This window comes from Bactrocera latifrons, unplaced genomic scaffold (genome assembly GCF_001853355.1).
Source record: "Bactrocera latifrons isolate USDA-ARS-PBARC rearing strain unplaced genomic scaffold, ASM185335v1 scaffold_1028, whole genome shotgun sequence".
NCBI classification, from domain to species: Eukaryota; Metazoa; Arthropoda; class Insecta; order Diptera; family Tephritidae; genus Bactrocera; species Bactrocera latifrons.
The window spans coordinates 29609-51075 of record NW_017534440.1 but is presented as its reverse complement, the minus strand read 5'-3'; the positions used below and the strand labels follow the sequence as shown (position 1 = coordinate 51075).

The following is a 21467-nucleotide window of genomic DNA, read 5'->3' as shown; positions in this document are numbered from 1 at the left end:
CATCGTATTTATACAACGCAAAATACAGGTTACTAAAATCATCTATTGGAAAATTSCGTTTCTGTTTATTAGACCATAATTTTATTGCTCTTTTTTCCATTTTTCCAAATTGCTTCTTATATATAATGTATTTATTGTTTCGTAAAACACGTATACACTAATTTAGAGTCATTTAGCAGTAGCTGTGCTGCTGGAGGTGGTGTGTGGCTAAACCCGGAAAGAATAGTAAGCATTTTCTAACACAAAGGGAGTTTTTGTGGCCTAGTCAAGGGGTGTAGGGGTCAAACCACCACCATTTACTAATGCTGATTTCATGAAAAATTTTGAACTCAAATTCGTAATTAGGATACCATAAACCTCTCAGTACATCAGTCGCAAATTTTTCCTCCAGATTTATTGAGGAATTTTACTACTATGAGTAGTAAAATTTTTCAAATAGTATTCAACTTATGAGATCGTTTTATGGCTTCTTTTTATATTTCTCTTTCTAAAAACCACATATTAAATATTATGTGTATATAAGGATTTTTAATTTACTTGGAAGTTTTAATATATTAGTGCATATATGTACATATAATAAAAGCCTGAACAAGGTATATTCATTTTGGCACTAATGATCAGCGTGAAGAGCATTTAGCCATTTTCGTTTGTACATATGCATATGCAGGAGCTTGTCTCTCGGTTTGCAGACATCAAATGCTTCCTAAAAAGTTGCTCATTTGTCTAAACTGSTGATATCGTTATTCCTTACACCATCTTTCACACATGTATCTTACATCAAATAACATCGATGTAGATTCAGCATATATTTTGTTCTTTCTTATGATATTATAAGTCTGCAGGTATTGGTTAAAAAACTCTTAAACTTTAACTGAAATACGATATTGTAGAGTACTGAAAATTCGGCAGCAGCAATCCCAAGAAAAAGAAAAGATACAAATGTCGCTCAAGCATAACATTATTCACCAATGAGACTCTCCCATTTTAGAAAAATGTAAATTCTGTCGTAAGAGAATTTTAATGGTTCACAAACTATTGTGCGGAATAGGTCGAGATTTCTTACAATCATATGTATATTTTAATTTTATTTTTTTCATTACATGAAAAGACAAGCTAGAAAATAAGTTACGAATATCGTTCGATATACATACAACTAATATCAACATTGTAAGCCAAATGAAAAAACTATTCGTTATTACATTTTCAAAATCCTTGGAATTCTCCGATACATAACCTTATGATTTTATGGTCGGTGAGTCCAATGGTCTATTATAATATTTTGCTCCTGGGCCGGAAAAACATTGTCAGAACAGTCAGCATCGCATATTCACAGAGCTTTTTGCGAATAGCATGAATTTAGACAGATAATTTCACCTTCAAACAACTAAAATCCGCAATGTTTAAACTGGATTAGTTTAAGGTAAAGTTTTCCATTTTATAACATTATACAAATATCATTAAGTGTTGTTGTTGTAGCGGCAGAAATCTGCCGAGTTGACAGTCCATGGCCGAATAAAATCCTGATCCATTCCGATTGCGTAAACCCGATTGTCGTGGGCCCTATGTATATATAAATTATCAACGTAACGAGCAGCACATTCCTAAGTTTTTGAGACATTGATCTGGACTTTCTTCATTGGTACCGAAAATTCTTCATTGGCGGAACTGGCGATATCGGATCACTATAGCATGTAGCTGTCATACAAACTTACCAATCAAAATAAAGTTCTTGTATGGAAAACATTTTTTTTTTGACAACATATCTTCACCAAATATATTATTTCTCATAACAAGTCTACAATCTCCGAACATCGTGTTCGTGTTGGACTACTATAGCCTATAATAATAAATCTATATTGTCCTAAGCAAGTCTACAGTATCCGAATACGTCTTTATAAAAGATATTTTTCCTTATTAAGTAACCTTAATTCGATTAGTACTCACCGATCCAAASGGGGTAGATCGCCGAAAAAARCCTTAATTCGACTTAAAGCTTGATTATCAAACAATATGACTAAAAAGAACTACCAAAATGTTTTCCATTTGTCTATTTCATCCGAAGGTTACAATAAWTTAATTAAAATGAAGCAAAACACWCAAATTAGACCAAAATGGTTTCTGTTTTTATCATTTTTRTTATGCAGATAATTTTATGCCATTTATGATTTAAACATAATGTCGGCCAAATTGCCACCACGGCTCAATTTACATATCCACCCGTATACGTCAATTTCCGATTGCCAGGTGCAGCATTTCGGCTATAGTGCGCTGAAATTTGTCTTTGAGCTCCTCGAGTGCTGCTGATTGATTCGAATCACCCCAAAATCGGCAATTTTGTTGAAATAATTAAGACAAAATTGGTCTCATCTAAGAAGATGATTTTTTGATGAACGTGAATTTATAATATTATGATTTACATCAATATCTCATCGTTCTTATTTGTAGATGCTTTAAGAATAATAATGAGTACTATTATATCATTTTTGAGTAATACGGTAGTAAAATTTATGAAAGAAAATACTAAGTATTTAGGTTGCGTTACTACTTAATTATACCAAGCTCACCGATAGGCTTTTTAATTTATTTTTATAAATCATCGCTAAATATGTTAATATGAAACTGTTGAATCCAAACTTCGGCTAAGAGACGAAAGCTGTTAAAAACTAATACTCGTATTAAAAAACGGGTAGAATAGTTACCCTTCGAACCGCCGAACGAGTTAACGAAACGATTTTTTTTTTTATAAAAATATTTCTAGTTTCGGAATTTACTTACATACATACATATTTTGGGTTCTCACTGTATAGGTACCAATAACGTAGAAAATGATTAATATAGTTGAATATTTTTAATCTATTAACATTTATTAAGTATTTATATTATCAACAAATATATTTAAGTTTATTGTTATTAAAGGGCAAATAGCAGACGTTTAAAATAATATTTGTATACATACATATATGCATTTATGTGCAATAATGAATTGACAAAGCCGAACCTAATTTTTTTTTTTATATTTCTATTTTACAGATAAATCACTCGGTAAAAACGCGTACAGCAAAATCGTCGAAGAAAATTATCATCTCGGAAGATGAACAAATGCATTCTTCGGAAGAAAATCAAAGCAACAGCAAACAAACCGAAATCGCCACCGAGGCTGGTTTCAATTCGGACAGTAGTAGCAACGAGCTGCTCGAGAAATGCCCAATTTGTCTCTTGACTTTTCGACAACAAGAAATCGGTTCGCCGGCAACATGTGCACACAGTTTTTGCTCCAGCTGCATCGAAGCTTGGTCCAAGAATGTGCAGACATGTCCTATCGATCGCATCGAATTCGATCGCATTGTCGTGCGGGATAATTTTGAAAATCGTAGAATCGTGCGCGAGATTAACGTCGATCCCAATAAGATTAGTAAAGAACTGGTATTGGATGATGAAGCGGATGGTGTCGATGAAGATGTGACTTATTGTGAGATCTGCAATAGTCCAGAACGAGAAGACGTAATGCTCTTGTGTGATGAATGTAATCAAGGCTATCATATGGATTGTCTCACACCACGTCTAACGCAAATTCCAGAAGGATCATGGTATTGCGACAACTGTTTTGATCCATCGGCTGAAAGTGACAATGTGTCAGAAGATTTAAATTTGCTTTACGAAGATATACGCGACATGGGCATACCGCAAGCGGCGTTACGTGTAACTGAATTGCAGCAGCCTCGCATATTGCGCACGCGTCAAAATGAACGTATACGTGCGGCCGTTTTACGCACAACACGCAGTCGGGCGCGCATCGAAACTACCACAACCACTACAACAAGCGCAGGTACCAGTCGCGGTCGTGGCAGGCCTCGTAACAGTACAACCACCACCACGACGACCACAACCACACGCACCACAAGACCATCAACTACACGTCGTAAGCCGAGCAGGCGTCGCCGACGTCGCACACGCAAACGTACATATGTTGTTGAGTATGATTTGAATAATTTCGATGAGAAGTTCGCAATTAAAACTACAAAGAAAATTATTAGAAGACGTCGACGCAAGCGCAGAGCATCAGCACGCAATACTGCACGAACCAGTACTGGCGGACGTATGACGGCTAGCAAGCGCTTGGCAGAGCAGATGGGTGTTAAGAAAGATCCCACATACACTTCACACCTGTCTGGCACGTCAGCTGGACTATCACTGTTTGGCGGTGCCAATGATTTGGAGTACTTTTCGGATAGTGATAACGGTGGTATTGAACATGAAATTCAAGTAGAGACAGGACATGGCACCGCTCTACAAACCTCCATACGCATATCGAACTTTGGCTCGCAACGAGCACGCAAAGGTATTCTCTTAGGCCGCCTACAAGGCAATAATAGACGTAATGTTCTCCCAGATTTACCAGCTCAAACTGCAACACCCACTAGTGGTGATCTGTTATCCAGCATTATGAACATGCAAGATCGTTGGCATAATGCAGCGAGAAACATGGAAAGTGTGCATATTAGTGCTGACGGCACTTTGCAACTGCCCAGTAGTGGAATTAACATGAACGATAGCAATAGTTCTAGTGTCAATGCGGACTCAAATCAGCGGCAAACATCACGTAACTCAGTCAGTGCTAATGAGCAACAATCACGCACCCCTATCAACCCACTTGAGGGGGTCACACAAGCGCCGATGTATCCGCGTGGTGGAGGCGGAAACCAAAACTTCGGCGGCGGCAATAGTGGTGGCGGTGGTGGTAACTACAATAATCGATACAGTAACAATCAAAACAATTATCGCGGTAGTGGCGGTGGAGGTCAATATAGACACTCTATGGGTGGTAGTGCTGGTGGTGACGGAAACGATGGCAGCCGTGGAAATTTCAATTTTAGTAATCAAAATTTGAACAACAGCAACAACCCGAATCAGAACCCAAATTTTTCACCTTTCTCGATGCGTTTCAATCAACGTAATAATCAGCGCAACAATAATCAACGAAACTCTTTGCCATTTATGCATCGTAACGATGACGATCGACAACAGCACCAACAACAAAACCAAACACAAAATAAACCGAATGAAGGCAATAATCCCTTTAGGACTGGACTGCCACCACCTCAGCAACAGAATATGTCAAATGAAAATCCGCTCTTTGGTGATCTACCACCACCAGTAAGATCTGCACCATTAATGTCTGCTGTGCCACTGGGTATGGCTGGTCCGCCACCTGTGTCTGGACTACCGCCGATGGCAGGTCCACCGCATATGACAGGACCACCTCCCATTATGGGAACGTTACCAATGTCGAGACCGCCACCACCAKCAATGGCTATGAGTGGCCCACCGCCACCACTGGCAATGCATTCGCCAATGCAAACAATGAGACCGCTAATGACTGTGCCACCACCACCTGCGCCACCTCCGGGTGTGCCTATGCCTTGGGCCACACCACTCTTTCAACAATTGAATAACGATTATGGAAATGACGATGATGACTCCAATTGTCCGAACTTTTCCGTATACTCAGCCGAATCCCAAGAAGTTGCCAAATCAGCAGAAATGCAATCACAAACTCAGCAGAACAGCGAAGCAGCTAAGGTATGAATTGAAAAACAAAAATTAGACAATATTTTTTTTTTTTTTTGGCAATGCAATGCAATTTTTCGAATATGGCACAAATACTTCGAAAACGTTGTTAGTGGCAACTTTACAGCTGATTGAAATAAGATATTTTGTATATACTGCAGCAGTCGTTATTGGTTTGAAAACTCGAATATAATAAAAAATAAATACAGTTGGGGTTCTCTTTTACATACTTAATTACTACCACTTAATTGCGTTTACTATTCGAAACACCATTTAATATAAATATGTTTATCAATAGTGATTAGATTTCAGAATACTTTTATTAAAAAAACACGAGATATTTTAAAAGTTATTCGTGATGCAGGCAGCAGAGGGAGAGGGAGATATCAACAAGTAGTATATGGTATTAGAAGCGCACACAGTGTAAAATTTAGGCAATCCTTCGACTTCACACACCTCGGGAAAACAACGAGTGTGGAACGAAATCTTATTATGTTTACACACAAATTTCCCACATTTAAATTGAATTAATTTATGACTTAATCTTTTTCAACTTTAACTATGAATAAGAAAATTTTGCATTTAAAATCGTTAAAAGTCGATATATTTACACACTTGCGGTTTATGCCAGAAAAGTCGTTCTTCAACTTTATTTTAAACTCTTTTATATTTATCAAATCAAAATTGTTTTTAAACTTAATTGGTTTAATTATTTAAAATGTTTAAATCTTTCGAAAATAAATTCATAAAATCCGCTTTTAATGTGTTTTTCGTCTCTTTGTATGAACAAATTAGAGACGTTTCGTTTGTTTTTTAAATTTATTTGAGTAAATATGTAAAAAAAAAACGAACTATAAGATTAATCCGAATTTACGAAGAATATTAAATAATAACATTTTCCGTAGTTGAATTTTTCTTTTTAAAACACTCGAAGGAAGAGGCGCAATATTTTGTGTAAAAATCGGCTAATATGTTGTTGCAAAATAAACTACTATTTGAAAATAACTCTTCGGCGTTAACTCGTATGTTATGTGCAGAAATAGCAAATCGAATATAGCGGTGCCGTAGTTTCGAAGATATGGGGAGCACTAACTTTGAAAACTTGAGTTGAGCTGAAAACGATTTAAAGTTTTAAAATCTGATATAAAACGGTCATAAAAGACAGGTGTAAAAAACACTCATCATCTTTTAAATTTTTGAAATTTAGATACAACATTCTTAAGATATAATTTAATAATTTTATAAGAAAAATTAAGCACCTTACTCCCTTATTAAAGTACTATTAAATATTAGGTGAATTACATTACCAAGTACCTATAAATTGCATTTATAGCCAAATTTAAAAGCTCCCACCAACCCAGTTTTAAGCAGCCGCCATTGGTTATATTAGAACCTAACCGCTACTTTATAGGTATTTCCTTTAGTTACACTTAAAATACATATATTTTATTATTTGTGAATGCTTATAGCATTTCTTTTATGAACACGTTTGCCGAATACTTTTTGGATATAAATATTTCTCTGAAAGGTGTGTTTCGGATTTTCTTATAAAACCACACATTTGTCAAGTAGAGTAAAGCATTCCGATCAAAAGAGATTTCAGTCGTGTTCTGTCAAGTAGCCTACCTTATTTTTGTCATTTACTATGGAATATATTTATTTATTCAATGCATTTGAAAGACTGTATTTTGTCGGAAAAGGAGAAAAGCCTGATTAGATTATACTTTAACAAAACCAGTTAGATATACATACAAGTACATCCAGTACCTTTCCGGCAAACTCGACTATCACGGAAATAGTACATATGGATTTGGCCGATAAGATTTTAGTTCAGTTTTCTATAGTCTTAAATGGTATACATATATTCATAGTATTAGTTCTATGGTGGCTGTATAGTTTTAGTTTTCTTTTTATTTTTTAAAATAGTAGTACGTGTTCCTAAAAAGTTAAGTAAATCGCTGATTTTACATTTTTACGTTCAAATATTAAGATTGTCCAATAAACAATATTTCTCCTGTGGAATTAAGTTTTAAACCTTAAATACAATTAGTTTACAATCAGTTTTTTTACATATTTCGTATAGACGATTTAAATTATACGTAGTTAGGAGCATTCAGATATGTTTAGGTGAACTCATACATGTAGATAACCACAAAATGGTATACTAACCATGATATATCACTTTTCTTTCTCCTATTTCATAAAATATCGATTCTCAGGAAGACGATGAAAATGAAGATTTAGTACAATTAGATGATGATGATGAAATACCAATGCCACCAGAAACTAATCCAAATGAATCTCCAACTACAGTCAAAGATTCTGACTTATATGAGCCAGAAAATCCTACAGAAGAAAACGAGGACGATGACGTCGCCGATCGCGGCGATGACGACGACGACGACGAAGAACTTAAAAAACAAGAGAACAGTGAAGACAATGAAAAGGATGAAGTTGACAAGACAAATGAAAACCACGAAACTGTGGAAGAAATTGCTTCACCACGTCCTGGTCGGCGCGATAGCGTGGACAATTGCGACTCACAATATGATCCGGAACATGAAATCATATCCAACGAGGATTCTAATATGGCGGTGGAGGATAATAAAACAGAAAAGTTGGACGATTGTAATAAAAGTAATAATGAAACGTTGGAAAAGGAGCACGAACCTAAGGACGGTCATAGCGATCACTCACGTTCACCAAGTCCAACAGAATCCGAGATGAAATTGCCCGAAAATGATGTAGGCATTGCAAATAAGAAGGGCGTATTGGAATTGTACGATGATAGTGATTGGGAAGAACTGGATATTGATAAGCCAAAGGAATATGAGAAAGCAGCAAAACAGTCAGAAAAATCTGACTTAGAAGAAGGTCAGTGTGAAGAGCAGGATGAGACAACTTCAGACAAGCTTAAGGAACGCAGTAAAAGGAATAAGAGTAAGGGTAAAGAAACAGATGATAAAAACGAAGGCGAACTTGATCGATCTTATACACCATGCCTGGATGAGAACAATGAACCAGAAGAAGGCCATGAAAATGAAAAATTCGATGAGACGGGCGCAAAGTTGCTAAATGCCTCCAAGGATTCGAATGAACCGGACACGGAAGGCGGTAAAACGCCCGAAGTTATTGCCAGTGCACCGGTCGCCATTGAAACCGAACTAATTTCGGACGACGATGAGAATGCACGTGGCTCAAGGAAGCGAAGAAGTAGCAAAAAACGTGATAAACGTGACAAAAAAGTTGAAACATTCAAAAAAGTAAGCAACAAACAAAAGGTACGCAATTACCGCACCGACAAGCAACAAGTAGGTAAATATAAAGTGCGACATCAATCGTCAAAATCACGTTCTCGTTCTAAATCTATATCAAGAAGTCGTTCACGCACTCGGAGTCGCAGTCATAGCCGCATACGCAGTCGTTCGCGATCACCACGAGTCGCCGTAAATCGCTCTCGTTCACCCCATTCAGGTAGATCACGTTCGCGATCGCCACGTGGTCGTGGCCGTAGACGTTCCCGCTCCCGTTCCCGTTCATTACGTTCACGTAGTCGATCAAACAACAAGGAGAACAAGTGGCGACAAGGTGGTCGCTATAATAATAACCAGACCAGATTTCATGATCGAAATAAACAAAAAAATCAATATCGTCCCAAACGTAGAGAAATTCCACGCTATAATGTACGAAACGTTGTRGGCATTCAACGTAGCTTTAGAGAGGGTAGAGAGGTCAGAGATCGTTACGGACGTGATACCAGYCGTCAAACGCGTAATATTAGTAGGTCACCGAGTCCGCGCACTCGTAGAATAAGTGGTAGGTCAATCTCTAGGTCACGCTCACGTGKACGTTCAATGTCACCACGACGAAATCGACGCGGCAGCTTTAGCATATCACCAAGTCCGCAGCCTATGATGCGTCGACAGTCAGTTTCGCCCAGACAACGTTACCGTTCACCACGTCGAAACTCTATCTCGCCACGCAGAATTACGCCGATGCGCGGACACTCTCGAAGTCCACTGCGCATGCACTCACGATCGCTTACCCCACAACGTATGGGTGGTAGAAAGGTTATAAGACGTGTACGTGACGGTTCCCCGCTRGCACAGTCAGCCATCTCACGTTCACCGTCCCCTTTGCATTCACTTTCTCCATCACCCAGATATACGCCACGGTTGCATAGAAGTCACTCAAAAACACCGATTTTACGCGTAACCAAGGGTAAAAAGAAGAAGATAAAAGATAAAGGTAAGAAGAAGAAAAAAAAGCACCTCCCAAGCCTTAGTCCAGAGGCCAACTTACGAATTTCACGTCAGCGTGACGCATTTGAAGTGGATCGACCGCCTAAGAAAAAGCGTCACCATTCACCAAAGCAGAAAGCGTCGCTGGATGAGCCCACTTGGTCGCCCTCGCCCAGTCCGGGTCCTGTACTTGACTACGAACGTGACAACAATATATCATGGACGCCACCATTGGTATCGCCACGTCTTGTTCACGAAATGCACGGCATCTATGAGGCAGAAGCTCGTCGCAGTAATTCTCGGTCGAGCAAACGTGATAAGCGAACAAAGCGCGTGAAAAAGAAGAAGAAGGGTGAGAAACGACGTGATGTACGCAAAGATAAACGACGGACTCGACGCACCCAAACACCAGAAGCAGTACCATCCAAGGAGGTATTTGCCTCGGGTAACAATATTCTCGTTAGTGTGAGTTTTAATAAAGATGCAGTTGGAAATCAACCGCCTTCACAGACAACCGTTGTTACATTGCCGGCGACGCGCGAAGACTTACACACAATTCGCCGAAATTCTATAGATTGCATTACCAATTCGAATGCTGCTAGTAAGAAAAAGAAGAAGCGTAAAAAGCTTGACGCAAAGCCTGTTGCTATTATTGATTTGGAGCGATCACCGTTCCAGGTGCATCAGGAACCAGCCGATGTTATTGTGCTCACCGAYAGCGAAGAAGGCGTTGGMGGWCGCGATAGTGAACACGAGCATGAGCWCGAACATGAACATGAACATGATAGACGACGCGAAAGTCATCGCGAACGCCGCCGCAGCGAATCAATTGTGGACGAAATGGATCATCATAGATCACAAATGAGCAATGGCATACGCTCCTCATCACAGTTAGACAAAACGCCGCCATTGGAGCGCGAACGCCTCGATACTATTTTAGAGGAATCCTACGATTTACCACAAACTGGACCAAAGACACCACCAGAACCTCCAACTGTTAAATTCAACATAGCCGCTAAAAAGCAAAATAAAGTCCGTAATAACCCACTACATGACGATGCGGAACTAAATTCTGAATCGGAAATGGCCGAAGTACATGAACCGGACACACATCGTTCGGAGCTGGAACCAATGCATGTACAAAGTAGTCAAAAAATTGGTCCGAATACACCACCCGAATCTGGTCCATGCTCACCAGATGCTTACGATCCCTTCGATCCTACGAAATCGCCATCTATGTCTCCACGCTCACCCTCTCCCGCCCCATTGAACAGCTCGCAAGCTTCAATTGGCATGGATAGTAGCGTTGAAGTGGTATCCTCACAAAAGCACATTGTCGACGAACAACGCCTAACAAATGAGCGTACGGGTTCTCAAATTTCTGGCGCCAGCAGTAGCATGATTCCACAAGGTTCCACACTTAATCCCGTTGAACTAGTAATGAAACTAATGAATACCAAACAGAATAGCTCTCAAGATCTGAACAAGTCGAATGACTCGCAATATAACACTGCGTCACACATGCACGCCACTGTCATGGGCAATGCGCACGATGATGGACTGAACATGCGTGACAAGAACGATGAGGTGATGGGCCTCTCTGTGATATCAAATATGCTCTTGTCAAACGGCAATGCACAAGGCTCACAACATATACCAGTAATTTCCAGTCCAACTCCAATAATAAAGAGCAATCAAATATCAAAATTACCGCTACCGAAAGTGGGCAGCAGTGTGGGTAGTAGCAGCGGCGCTGGAATGACATCATCTAATTCGAATGCACGTAATGGTGGCATGGATGAACCAGTAAATCTAACCGAAATGGAAAGTCCCTATTCGCCCGGTTCCGCTGACTATGAGGATCTCTTCGAACCGCCACCAGACAGCTCGGGCGCTGTACCACGGCGCTCTAAGCGTACGAATAACGCCAATGCCATGGGCAAAGTTGACGTTTTTGATAATCTCTTTGGCAGCACCTCACCCGTGGGCCATGCACGTATGCCGAAGAAATTCAAGGCAATTGTCACTAGTAGCACCAAGAAAGCTAAAATTAAAGGTGGGTTTCCAATAATACTGAGTAACTATCAACCCTTTCGCCACAACACAATCGCAGCGTCTCTGTGACTTTCCGTGGTTATACATGAATCCGGCTTTGTTTTAGTTTTTTTTTAATAAGTTATTGTTCGCATACGTATGCTAACAGTGAAAAAACAGTTGTGGGGAAGTGTATTCTTTTGTGATACTTATACATATAACATATATTCTAAAAATTTCTTAGTGTCAGCAAAGCAAAAGTGTCATCAATTGTTTGGTAAGTGGAGGACTTAAATTTATTAATACTACAATGGAGACGTGTTTTTGTAATTCAATCATTATTTGGCAGATGCCAAAAAGTAAAAAAAAAAAAAACACGTAATATACATACATATTTACAGTATATTATATTCGATATTGAACTAAAAAATAATATTTTTCGGTTTTCAGTTAAATTAACTCGTCAAAATTTTAGTTATATCAAATTTGTACAAATTCCCTAACATCAAGCAGTATTCGTCGAAATGTTTGACACTGGACATGTTGTTGTTTATTGAATTAATTTAAATTTTTTTATTGTATTTATAAAATATGTTAATTTATTATTCCATTGTATATACAGGGTTTGTCCGGAAACTAATAGGACCGTGTCGATTTAAAAAAATGTATTAAACGAATCGTTACAATTCTTTAAATACATACTTTCAAAATGGGCTCCTTCTGTGTCGATGCAGCTAGCGCGATTTCCTAGCATTGAAGGCGTCACGAAAAACATTCTACGGAGTAGTCTTTTTAAAATGCCTCTTTGTCTCGGAATCATACTCAAAGATCCATGACTTGTCAGCTGTGATTACGTTATTCAAAAATTGGGGGCCACTTTCACATATTTCTAACTTTTATTAGCACACTTCCACTCGTCGCAATTTTTGGTCGTCATTGATCACTTTTGGGACAATCTTCGCGCACACCTTGCACATGTTCAAGTGCTCCGTCACAATGTCATGAACCACATATTTTGATAAATTTAATATCTGGACAATTAAACGAATACTTAATTTACAGTCTGAGTTTAAAACTTTGCGCACACGAGTCACATTGCCAGTGTTTATCGAAGTTGCAGGTCTCCCAGCACAGTCTTCATCAGCGACCTCTACCAGGCTCTTTAAARCGGCCTGGTGTCACCGAAACACCACTTCTTGCTAAAGCAACATCTGGGTAAACCTTCTCGATCATATCAAACGTCTATATCGCGGATTTGCCGAGTTTCACACAGAATTTAATCGCGTACCTCTGCTCTCACGAACGATATATTTTCGTCTTGCACCACTCACAGAAACACATTGCTCAAAAATGTTTGTCCTGACTCTCCAGGTGCTCGGAGACAACTGACTAGCCGCTCGTTCATTAGCTAGGAACGCCCTCTACCGAATACAGTCGGTGCGCRCACGCTTCGGCGTWCAGTAGCGGCGGAAGAAAATCAGTCCTATTACTTTCCGGACAATGCTCTGTAAAAATATTTTACAAAACAGAAATATATATTATAATTTTCTATTGCTACCCAGTAAAGTAGGGTATATTCAGATAGTGTATGCTGCTTATGGACCACCACTGCCTAATATTCACAAAAACCTCGTTTACTCGTTTTGACGAGAACTTTGCCTGAACATGTGAGAACCGGTAAAATTTCATTATGATATAGTTTTGTTTTTTTTCATTTATTTTCACTTTTTCGCTTATTTTATTATACCCTGAACAGGATATATTAAATATGTCACGAAGTTTCGAACACTCAGAAGGAAATATCGAACACCCTATAAAACATATCTTTCTGTCTGTATTAACGCGTCCCTCAGAATCTGAAATGTCCACGTCCTTTTCTMCCGAAGAAACTGCTCATTTGTCGGAATCGTCGATATCGGGCGACTATGGCATAATGCTGCCACACACTGTCCGATCAAAAGCAAAACTTTGTAGGCAAATCTTCTTTATTTGATAAATTATCTGCACGAAATTTTGCATAGAGTATTGTCCAAGGCATTCTCCGAACATATTGTTCAGTTCGGACCACTGTCATATATAGCTCACATATAAACTGACCGATCAACGTTAACCTGTGAAGAGTATTATATTCCGGTTAATTTTTTTTTCTTATTATTATTTGTATACTCTTGCAATATCTAAAACGAATCGAGATAGATACAGGGTTATGTATAAATAAGTGATCAGAATGGTGAGGCGAGTTGAAATCCGGGTGACTGTCTGTCTGTCCATTCGTCCGTCCGTACAAGCTGCAACTGACTAAAAAATTATGATAACTTGATGAAACTTAAGAAGTTTGGTATTGTGCTTCCTCGTTGTCGGATCACTGCTATTAAAAAACCTATAATTCGTCTTAAAAAAGTGGCCGTGGCCGCGCCCCTAATAAGTTCAATGTATATATCTCATAAACTGTTCGAGCTTTATGACCGAAATTTGCACAGGACAAATATTTTCGACCCTTCTTACGACAATGTAAAAATAAATGGAATCAGATGATATCCCCGCCAAACTACCTATATAAGGGTTTGGTTAAAAACTACTAAAAGTGAAATAAAAAATAAAAGGCTTTATAAAGGTCGTTCCCCCAAATTTGGACGATGGACGTTAGGTGAAACCCATAGCTCGGGCCTACTTAACCAAATTCGATACTAAATATTATTTGGCGAAATCGTGCTACAATCACACRTACTTTCTATATAACACAATTTTAAATTCCATCTTATTCTTTGACTTTTCAGTATACAAATCAAGAGCCAATCAATGTATCCSGATAAAACTTTGCACAAATAGTGGTTTTGAGGTATGCTATCTTACGGCCAAACATTATCCAAGTCGGACCACATCTGTTGGTGTTCCCAGATACCGAATTTTACCGAAAATGTCGGTCATCCTGGCAGAAATACTACTGAAATTCGAAAAGAATTTTTCCCGGCTTTAAGACTTGCGAGTTGCAAGAGTTAGATATGTTCGGTTACACCAGAACATAACTCTTCCTTTCATGTTATCTTAATTGTTTTTTTTATATAATTTTTTTGACCTCCGTAACTATTCCTCATGCAGAATATATATTTGACACTATAAATGAACCTTGTTACAAAAAATAAGTTTGCTTAGATATTCAAAATAACCGTTTCGCATAATAATAATTATTATTGGGGATTAATGACCCTCCTGATTCTAACTCTAACTTTTTCACCCATCTGAAAAATACGATTTCTGGAAAACCCACGAGGCCAAATCTTGAGAATATGTGGAGGGTGCAGCATTTCATATCCTAATTTTGACGACAGCGGAGGTGTGATCGACGCCCTGTAATCTCTAATAGAAAATTAAATGAGATATGCCAATCCATTAGGCGAGAATGTTACTCTTACTCTTTAATACCTAAATAGGTCCCTATGTTTCTTATCTGGTAATAGTATAACCCTAAAGTCAATAATTGGTTCAAACTGGTTAATGCAAGATGCCTGCATATAATTAATAGAAAGATGTTTAAACTTCCGTCTGGAGTTATACTGCATATATCGSTGAATATGTGAGTTATCTTAATAAAAAAGAATGAACAYGTTTTTYTAATAACAGCGCATCTTTGTGTCCAAATTCGCTTGAAAACTTGCCCAATTCCCTATAAACTAAGGACTTTCAAACACCTCATATATTGGTCAATATGTAAAACATAAAGAGCATTTTCTTTTTTTTTTCACTCAAATGATATGTACAAATTCCAAAAATATATAAATTCGGGTCTATACTACCACTAGCTCTTATATAGTACAAAATATTTATAACAAAAAACTTACAGTTGTCTTTATTCCATATATATCGATCAATACTTAAGGTAACCTAGAAAAATTAACTGAAAATATATAACACTGACTATATTTTAGTTTAATGCCGAAAATGTATGAAGTAGGTCCACGTATTTTCCCCACCCGCATGWGATTCTCTACTTTTTTAAAAGAAAAAAAAACACATAAACTTCACATTTAATGAGGGATTTTTATTATCATTCGAAAGAAAATTCTTTGGTATTTATTTTTTTTAAGATTATCTCTTTCAAAGGCCGAGGCTACGTTTCATACGGTTCATCCGTTGAGTCCAATTTTCAATGACTCGTTCGAGCATTTCGACTGGTARCTGACGAATGACAAGCGTGATGTTTTGCTCCTAGGCCTGAATTAAAGCGGGATTGTCTGCATAGACTTTAGACTTAACATATCCCCACAAGAAAAAGTTGAACGGTATGATATAACATGATCTTGGTTGCCAATCGACCGAAATGGCAGCTCTTGAATCTCTTCATCCCAAATGTGGAAATTTCGCTTGTTTACATACCAATTGAGCCAGAAATTTGCTTCATTGCTGGAAAAAATGTGGCTCAAAAACGTCGGATCTTCTTGAACCTTTTCAAGAACCCATCGAGCGAAGCGATATTGCTTGAGAAGGTAGAGCGGCTTCAGTTTTTGTACAAGCTGTATTTTTTACGCTTTCAATTTAAGACCTCAGCGTAAAATACGCCAAGTCGTTCCATAAGTCCATCCGAATTGCTACGAACAGCGCCGAATCGACTCTCCACGGTACACGGCCCTCGTGTACACTCTCAGCTGAGGCTGGTATATTTTCTTCACCGTCTGCTAGACGTAGTCTATTCGGTCGAATATTATCCAACATTGAATGCTTTGTCTCAAAATGAGTGATGGTGTTGCAAATAGTACGCTCATTAGGCCGATTATGTTGACCATAAGAACCCACGACAGTCGGGTCTACGAAAACCGGAACGGACCCGGATTTTTATCCGGCCAAGGACTGTSAACTCGGCAGAATTCTGCCGTTACAACAACAACAACAACCATAAGTTGAGCGAACCACGAAATAAATTCTTTACAGAACGTTAATTTTCGTAATAAAGTCGAACGATTTGTAAACGTTGTTCAGGCGTAAGTATTTTCATGATCAAATGCCAAACAATACTGATCAAAAATTAACATGACAGCTGAACACGACTCACGTGATCTATCAAAAAAGGCTAATGAAAAAAGTAGCTCTACATGGATCACCGATTTTCGTTGTTTCAGCAAACTTTTTTAATTGTCGTTAATTTGAACGGAGTTGTTTTAAACCTCATAACCGTAATATAATGACCACCGATCCTTGTGAGAGCGAGGGAAATTTTTCCATATTTTAGCTAATTGAAAAAGCTGACTTTATAGAGTAATAGGACCTTTAGATTTGTGTCAGTTATAAATTTTTGTATTATATTGTTTATATATTTTCTTGAAATGTTCAAAACTATAACGACTATATTGTATATAAAAATAGATTGTACATATTATTAAATCCGTTTACTTCGATAAAGCCTCTGAATTCTATGAGAAAGTCGTATAAGTAAATCTTTTGACTCCAAGTAACCCTTTGGTCGCCAAAGTACAGAACAGAAAACAAACAAAAATCCTTCATTCATTCTACAAAACCTGTAAGATTGCTGGAACCAATAATTCAAAGAATACGCTCTTGATTTGCTAGAAGACTGATCTTCATTTCTTGACGCAATACATCTTGATGCCTTCTGCACATAGTTTACACATCGAAACTTGCCTACTTTTAGCTAAGAAGCTACAGCTACTCTGTGTAACATAAAAAGACACCCGATTCACAGATAGGCTAGACCGACTTTTACTTTCTCTTTTGTCGTACATGATATATTGGTAGTCAAAATGCCGTTAATCGTAAACAAAGGGAAACAAAGGGTGGAGTTATGTATATTTCATTCATTGTTATATCTTCTTAATTGGCGTAGATACCGCTTACGCGATTACAGCCGAGTTAACAACAGCGAAGACGTCTCTACTTTTCGCAACGTGACGCCAATTGGAAATTCCAAGTGAAAACAGGTACTTCTCCACCTGGTCTTTCCAACGGAATGGAGGTCTCGGCGGGTATTGCATCGAATACTTTCAGAACTCGAATTTTTTCGTCCTTACGTACGACATGACCTAGCCAGCKCAGCCTCTGTCTCTAAATTCTCTGAATTATGTCAATACCATCGTATATCTCATACAGTTCGTCGTTCCGTCCGATGCGATATTCGCCGTGGCCAACGGGCAAAGGTCCATAAATCTTTCGCAGCACCTTTTTCTCGAGAATTCATAACGTCGACTCATCAGATGTCATCGTCCATGCCTCTCCACCAAATAGCAGGACGGGATTAATGAGTGACTTATATAGTTTGGTGTTTGTTCGTCGAGAGAGGACTTCTCAATTGCCTTTTCAGTCCAAAGTAGCACTTGTTTTGCAAGAGTTATTCTGCGTGTGATTTAGAAGCTGACATTCTTATTGCTGTTAATGTTGTTTCCAAGATAGACGAAATTATCTAGAACATTGAAGATATTRCTGTCATTAGTAACGTGACAGGAGATATTTCGTCTTGCCCTCGTTCACTGCCAGACCCATTTCTTTTGCTTCCTTATCCAGTCTGAAGAAAGCAGAATTAACRGCGCCGGTGTTTAGGCCAATGATATCAATATCATCGGCATACGCCAGCAACTGTGTTTTCTCCAGCAGCAGATTGAAGAAGTAGCACGATAGGSTGTCGCCTTGTCTGAAACCTTCTTTGGTATCGAACGGATCGGAGAGGTCCTTCCCGATCCTGCCAGAGCTTTTGGTGGCGCTCAATGCCAGTTTACACAGGCGTATTAGTTTTGCGGCGATACCAAATACAGACATAGCGGCAGCTCCTTTTCGTACTATCAAAAACAACTTTTAAGGTGACGAAGCGGTGGTGGGTGTCGATTCTCTTTTCACGGATCTTTTCCAAGATTTTTCGCATGGTGAATATCTGGTCGGTTGTWGATTTTCCAGGCCTAAAGCCACACTGATAAGTTCCAATCAGTTTATTGACGGTGGGCTTTAATACGMTCGATAGAACCTTATATGCGGTGCTTAGGAGACTTATCCTAGGGTAGTTGGCGCAGATTGTGGGGTCTCCCTTTTTGTGGATTGGGCAGAGCATACTTAAATATCAATTGTTGGGCATGCTTCCGTCCGACCATATTTTACGCCGTGTTTAAATAGCTCTGCCGGCTTTCCCTCGGCCCCCGCYGGTGTGTTGTTCTTCAGACGGCCAATTGCTATTCGAATTTCTTCATGGTCGGGCAATAGAACGACTGCTCCAGWGAAKTGTTCCCTCCATTATTTCAGTATGCTCTGGGCATTGRTTACTAGATCACCTCTGCGGGTTCTGCAAGAGTTTCGTGCAGTCTTGAAGCCTCTATTAGTCGCCGCATTTTTTCGTAGAATTTGCGAGCATTACTCCTGTCAGCCAGCKTGTCAAACTCTTCGTACTCATRCATTTCAGCCTSTCTCTTTTTCTGTCTGCCAATGCGTCTCGCTTCYCTCTTYAAGTCTCGSTATCCCATTMCGCACGTGTTGCGGTCGRTCGTAACGTTGTGAGATCTGTTTTCTGCGACACGGCGCTTCCCATCGTACCAGGTGTTCTTTTGCATTTTCCGAAAACCAATGATTTCAGTTGCAGCTGAAGAGTGAAGTGCCGTGCCGAGCCACAGTTTCGTTATACCGAGTTGTGGACGAGTGCTCTCAGAGAGCAKGAGTGCAAATCGAGTAGAAAATCGTTCAGCTATTTATATTGATTGCAGCTTCTCGACTTGTCTTTGTTGACGTGGATTTTCTGTTGCATAGAGGCTAGTACGTATCTTGGCTACAACCTTGGAGGGTACGCACGTCTAAAACACTGGAGACGTGTCTTTCGTCCATCACAACATGATCGATCTGATTGGTGGCTTTTTGATACGGAGACAACCAGGTAGCTTGGTAATTTTTTCTAATCTGGAATCTAGTACTGCAGATAATCATATTTGGAGCCCCGGCGAAGTCGATCAGCCTCAACCCATTTGGGAATGCTTCCTGGTGGCGACTGAATTTACCAACTGTTATGCCAAAGGTTTTAGGATCATACATTCCTGGAGCATGTCTTGCCATTGGTCGTTAGCAAAAGGGGGTTTCSCCTTTTGAGGCTTTTTGTTCCTTTTCATTTGGAGGCGTTTTTTTGTAGGTGGCGGGTCCCAAACCCAGCTCACAACCCTGTAGAGGGGATTTTTCGCYTTCTGACTTTAGCAGCCCTTAAAACGGCTGTTCTTTAGCTACTCAGAGGGTACTTGGTCTAGGACCGGAAGTCTTGAGCTGCTTGAGCCATATGTAAAAAAAAAATCGTTTCTGGGCTCTCCCAAGTGAATGGCAATCAGACAACTGTAAACTTCTATACAAGACTGCATTCATCCATCGTCCTCGTCGAGATCATGAGCTTCAATTTCAGGCATCACTATAGCATCTTTCTGCTAACAATCTGACCGATCAAGTCTTTGTATAGTTAACTTTTTTATTTGACAAGATATTTTAATGCAATTTGGCATAGATTAATGAATTTGGATGGGCTATTATTGACCGATCATAATAAAGATAAATATCTTTTTAAAAGGTGTTTTGAAGATTGGTTATATCAATCAACGTTATTCAAAAAATTATGTACAAATAGTGTCATTATAGTATGCCACCTCTTACCCAAAATACATAATATTTGTCAATCTCTGAGATACATTGCTAAATCAATAATTCTGATAACATATTTTCCTGACAGTAATGTGCCCTTGTCCGAAAAATTAATGAAATCGAGTCAATTGTTGACCTAGCGATGTCTCTCATTTCGTGTTGGACCAAAAAGTCAGTCACAATCATGTTAGAATTGGTATGAGTCTAGCAATGATAGAGAAGCATTTGAAACCCTCTGCTCTCTCTGACGCCAACATTACTTTTTTCAAGCACTGTTTCTTTAACATTTGCGATATTATTGTAATTAAAAAGGTGGAGGCATGAGTGAATGTTGACTTAACGACCTTCGCTGAATGTTTTGTGTCACTGAAATACTTTTATTGATGTCCCCAAAGCACTAAGACAAACTTTCGGCATCGTAAGCAGCCAGCTGAAAAGCACACACTACTTCATATAAGGAAAACATACTACACACGAGGTTTTAGGAATTTAGGAAAAAATATTTATCGATTCAGTTTACGAGTGTAGTGTCTTGAGGCAAATTTGGTGTCTAGGGAATGCGCAACCGATTACTTGATCGAAATTAAACTATAAATAAATTAAATAGTCTGACACATGTCTAATGCCTAAAAACAACTGACACATAATAACAGATCTTACAATCTTTGCCTGACTCTTGTACAGAGTTTTGCAAAAATCTTGTACAGCGTTTTCTTAAAAAAAACAACACAACTAATCGTTAAGGAAATTSAAATGTTCTTTATTTAATGCGAAATACAATCGATGCAATTAAGTTTTGAATATACCATCATTCAAATGGCTTCCGCGACTTATTTTGCAGGGTCGAATTCGACAAACCCAATTTGTAAGTAATGTTTCCACTAAATCAAGTTTTTGTTATGATTAGCACGTTCAATATTGACTTCTAAAGCTTGAAGAGAGTCTGGTTTATWGCTAAAGACTAATGACTTCAAATAACCCCACAAGAAGTAGTCTAATGGTGTTAAATCACAACTTCTTGGA

General features: G+C 38.7%; 1 protein-coding gene across 1 annotated transcript in view; it reads left to right on the top strand.

The window, feature by feature from the left end:
• Positions 1-3030: 3030 nt before the first annotated feature.
• The window catches only part of LOC108968211 (PHD and RING finger domain-containing protein 1-like), a gene marked incomplete at its 5' end in the record, with an annotated part of 22221 nt that continues 3784 nt past the window's right edge, over positions 3031-21467 (top strand). The window contains 2 exons of the mRNA XM_018932095.1: positions 3031-5580; positions 7788-11865. Of these exons, the coding sequence (XP_018787640.1) occupies positions 3031-5580; positions 7788-11865 (6628 nt within the window). The remainder of the gene's footprint in view (positions 5581-7787; positions 11866-21467) is intronic.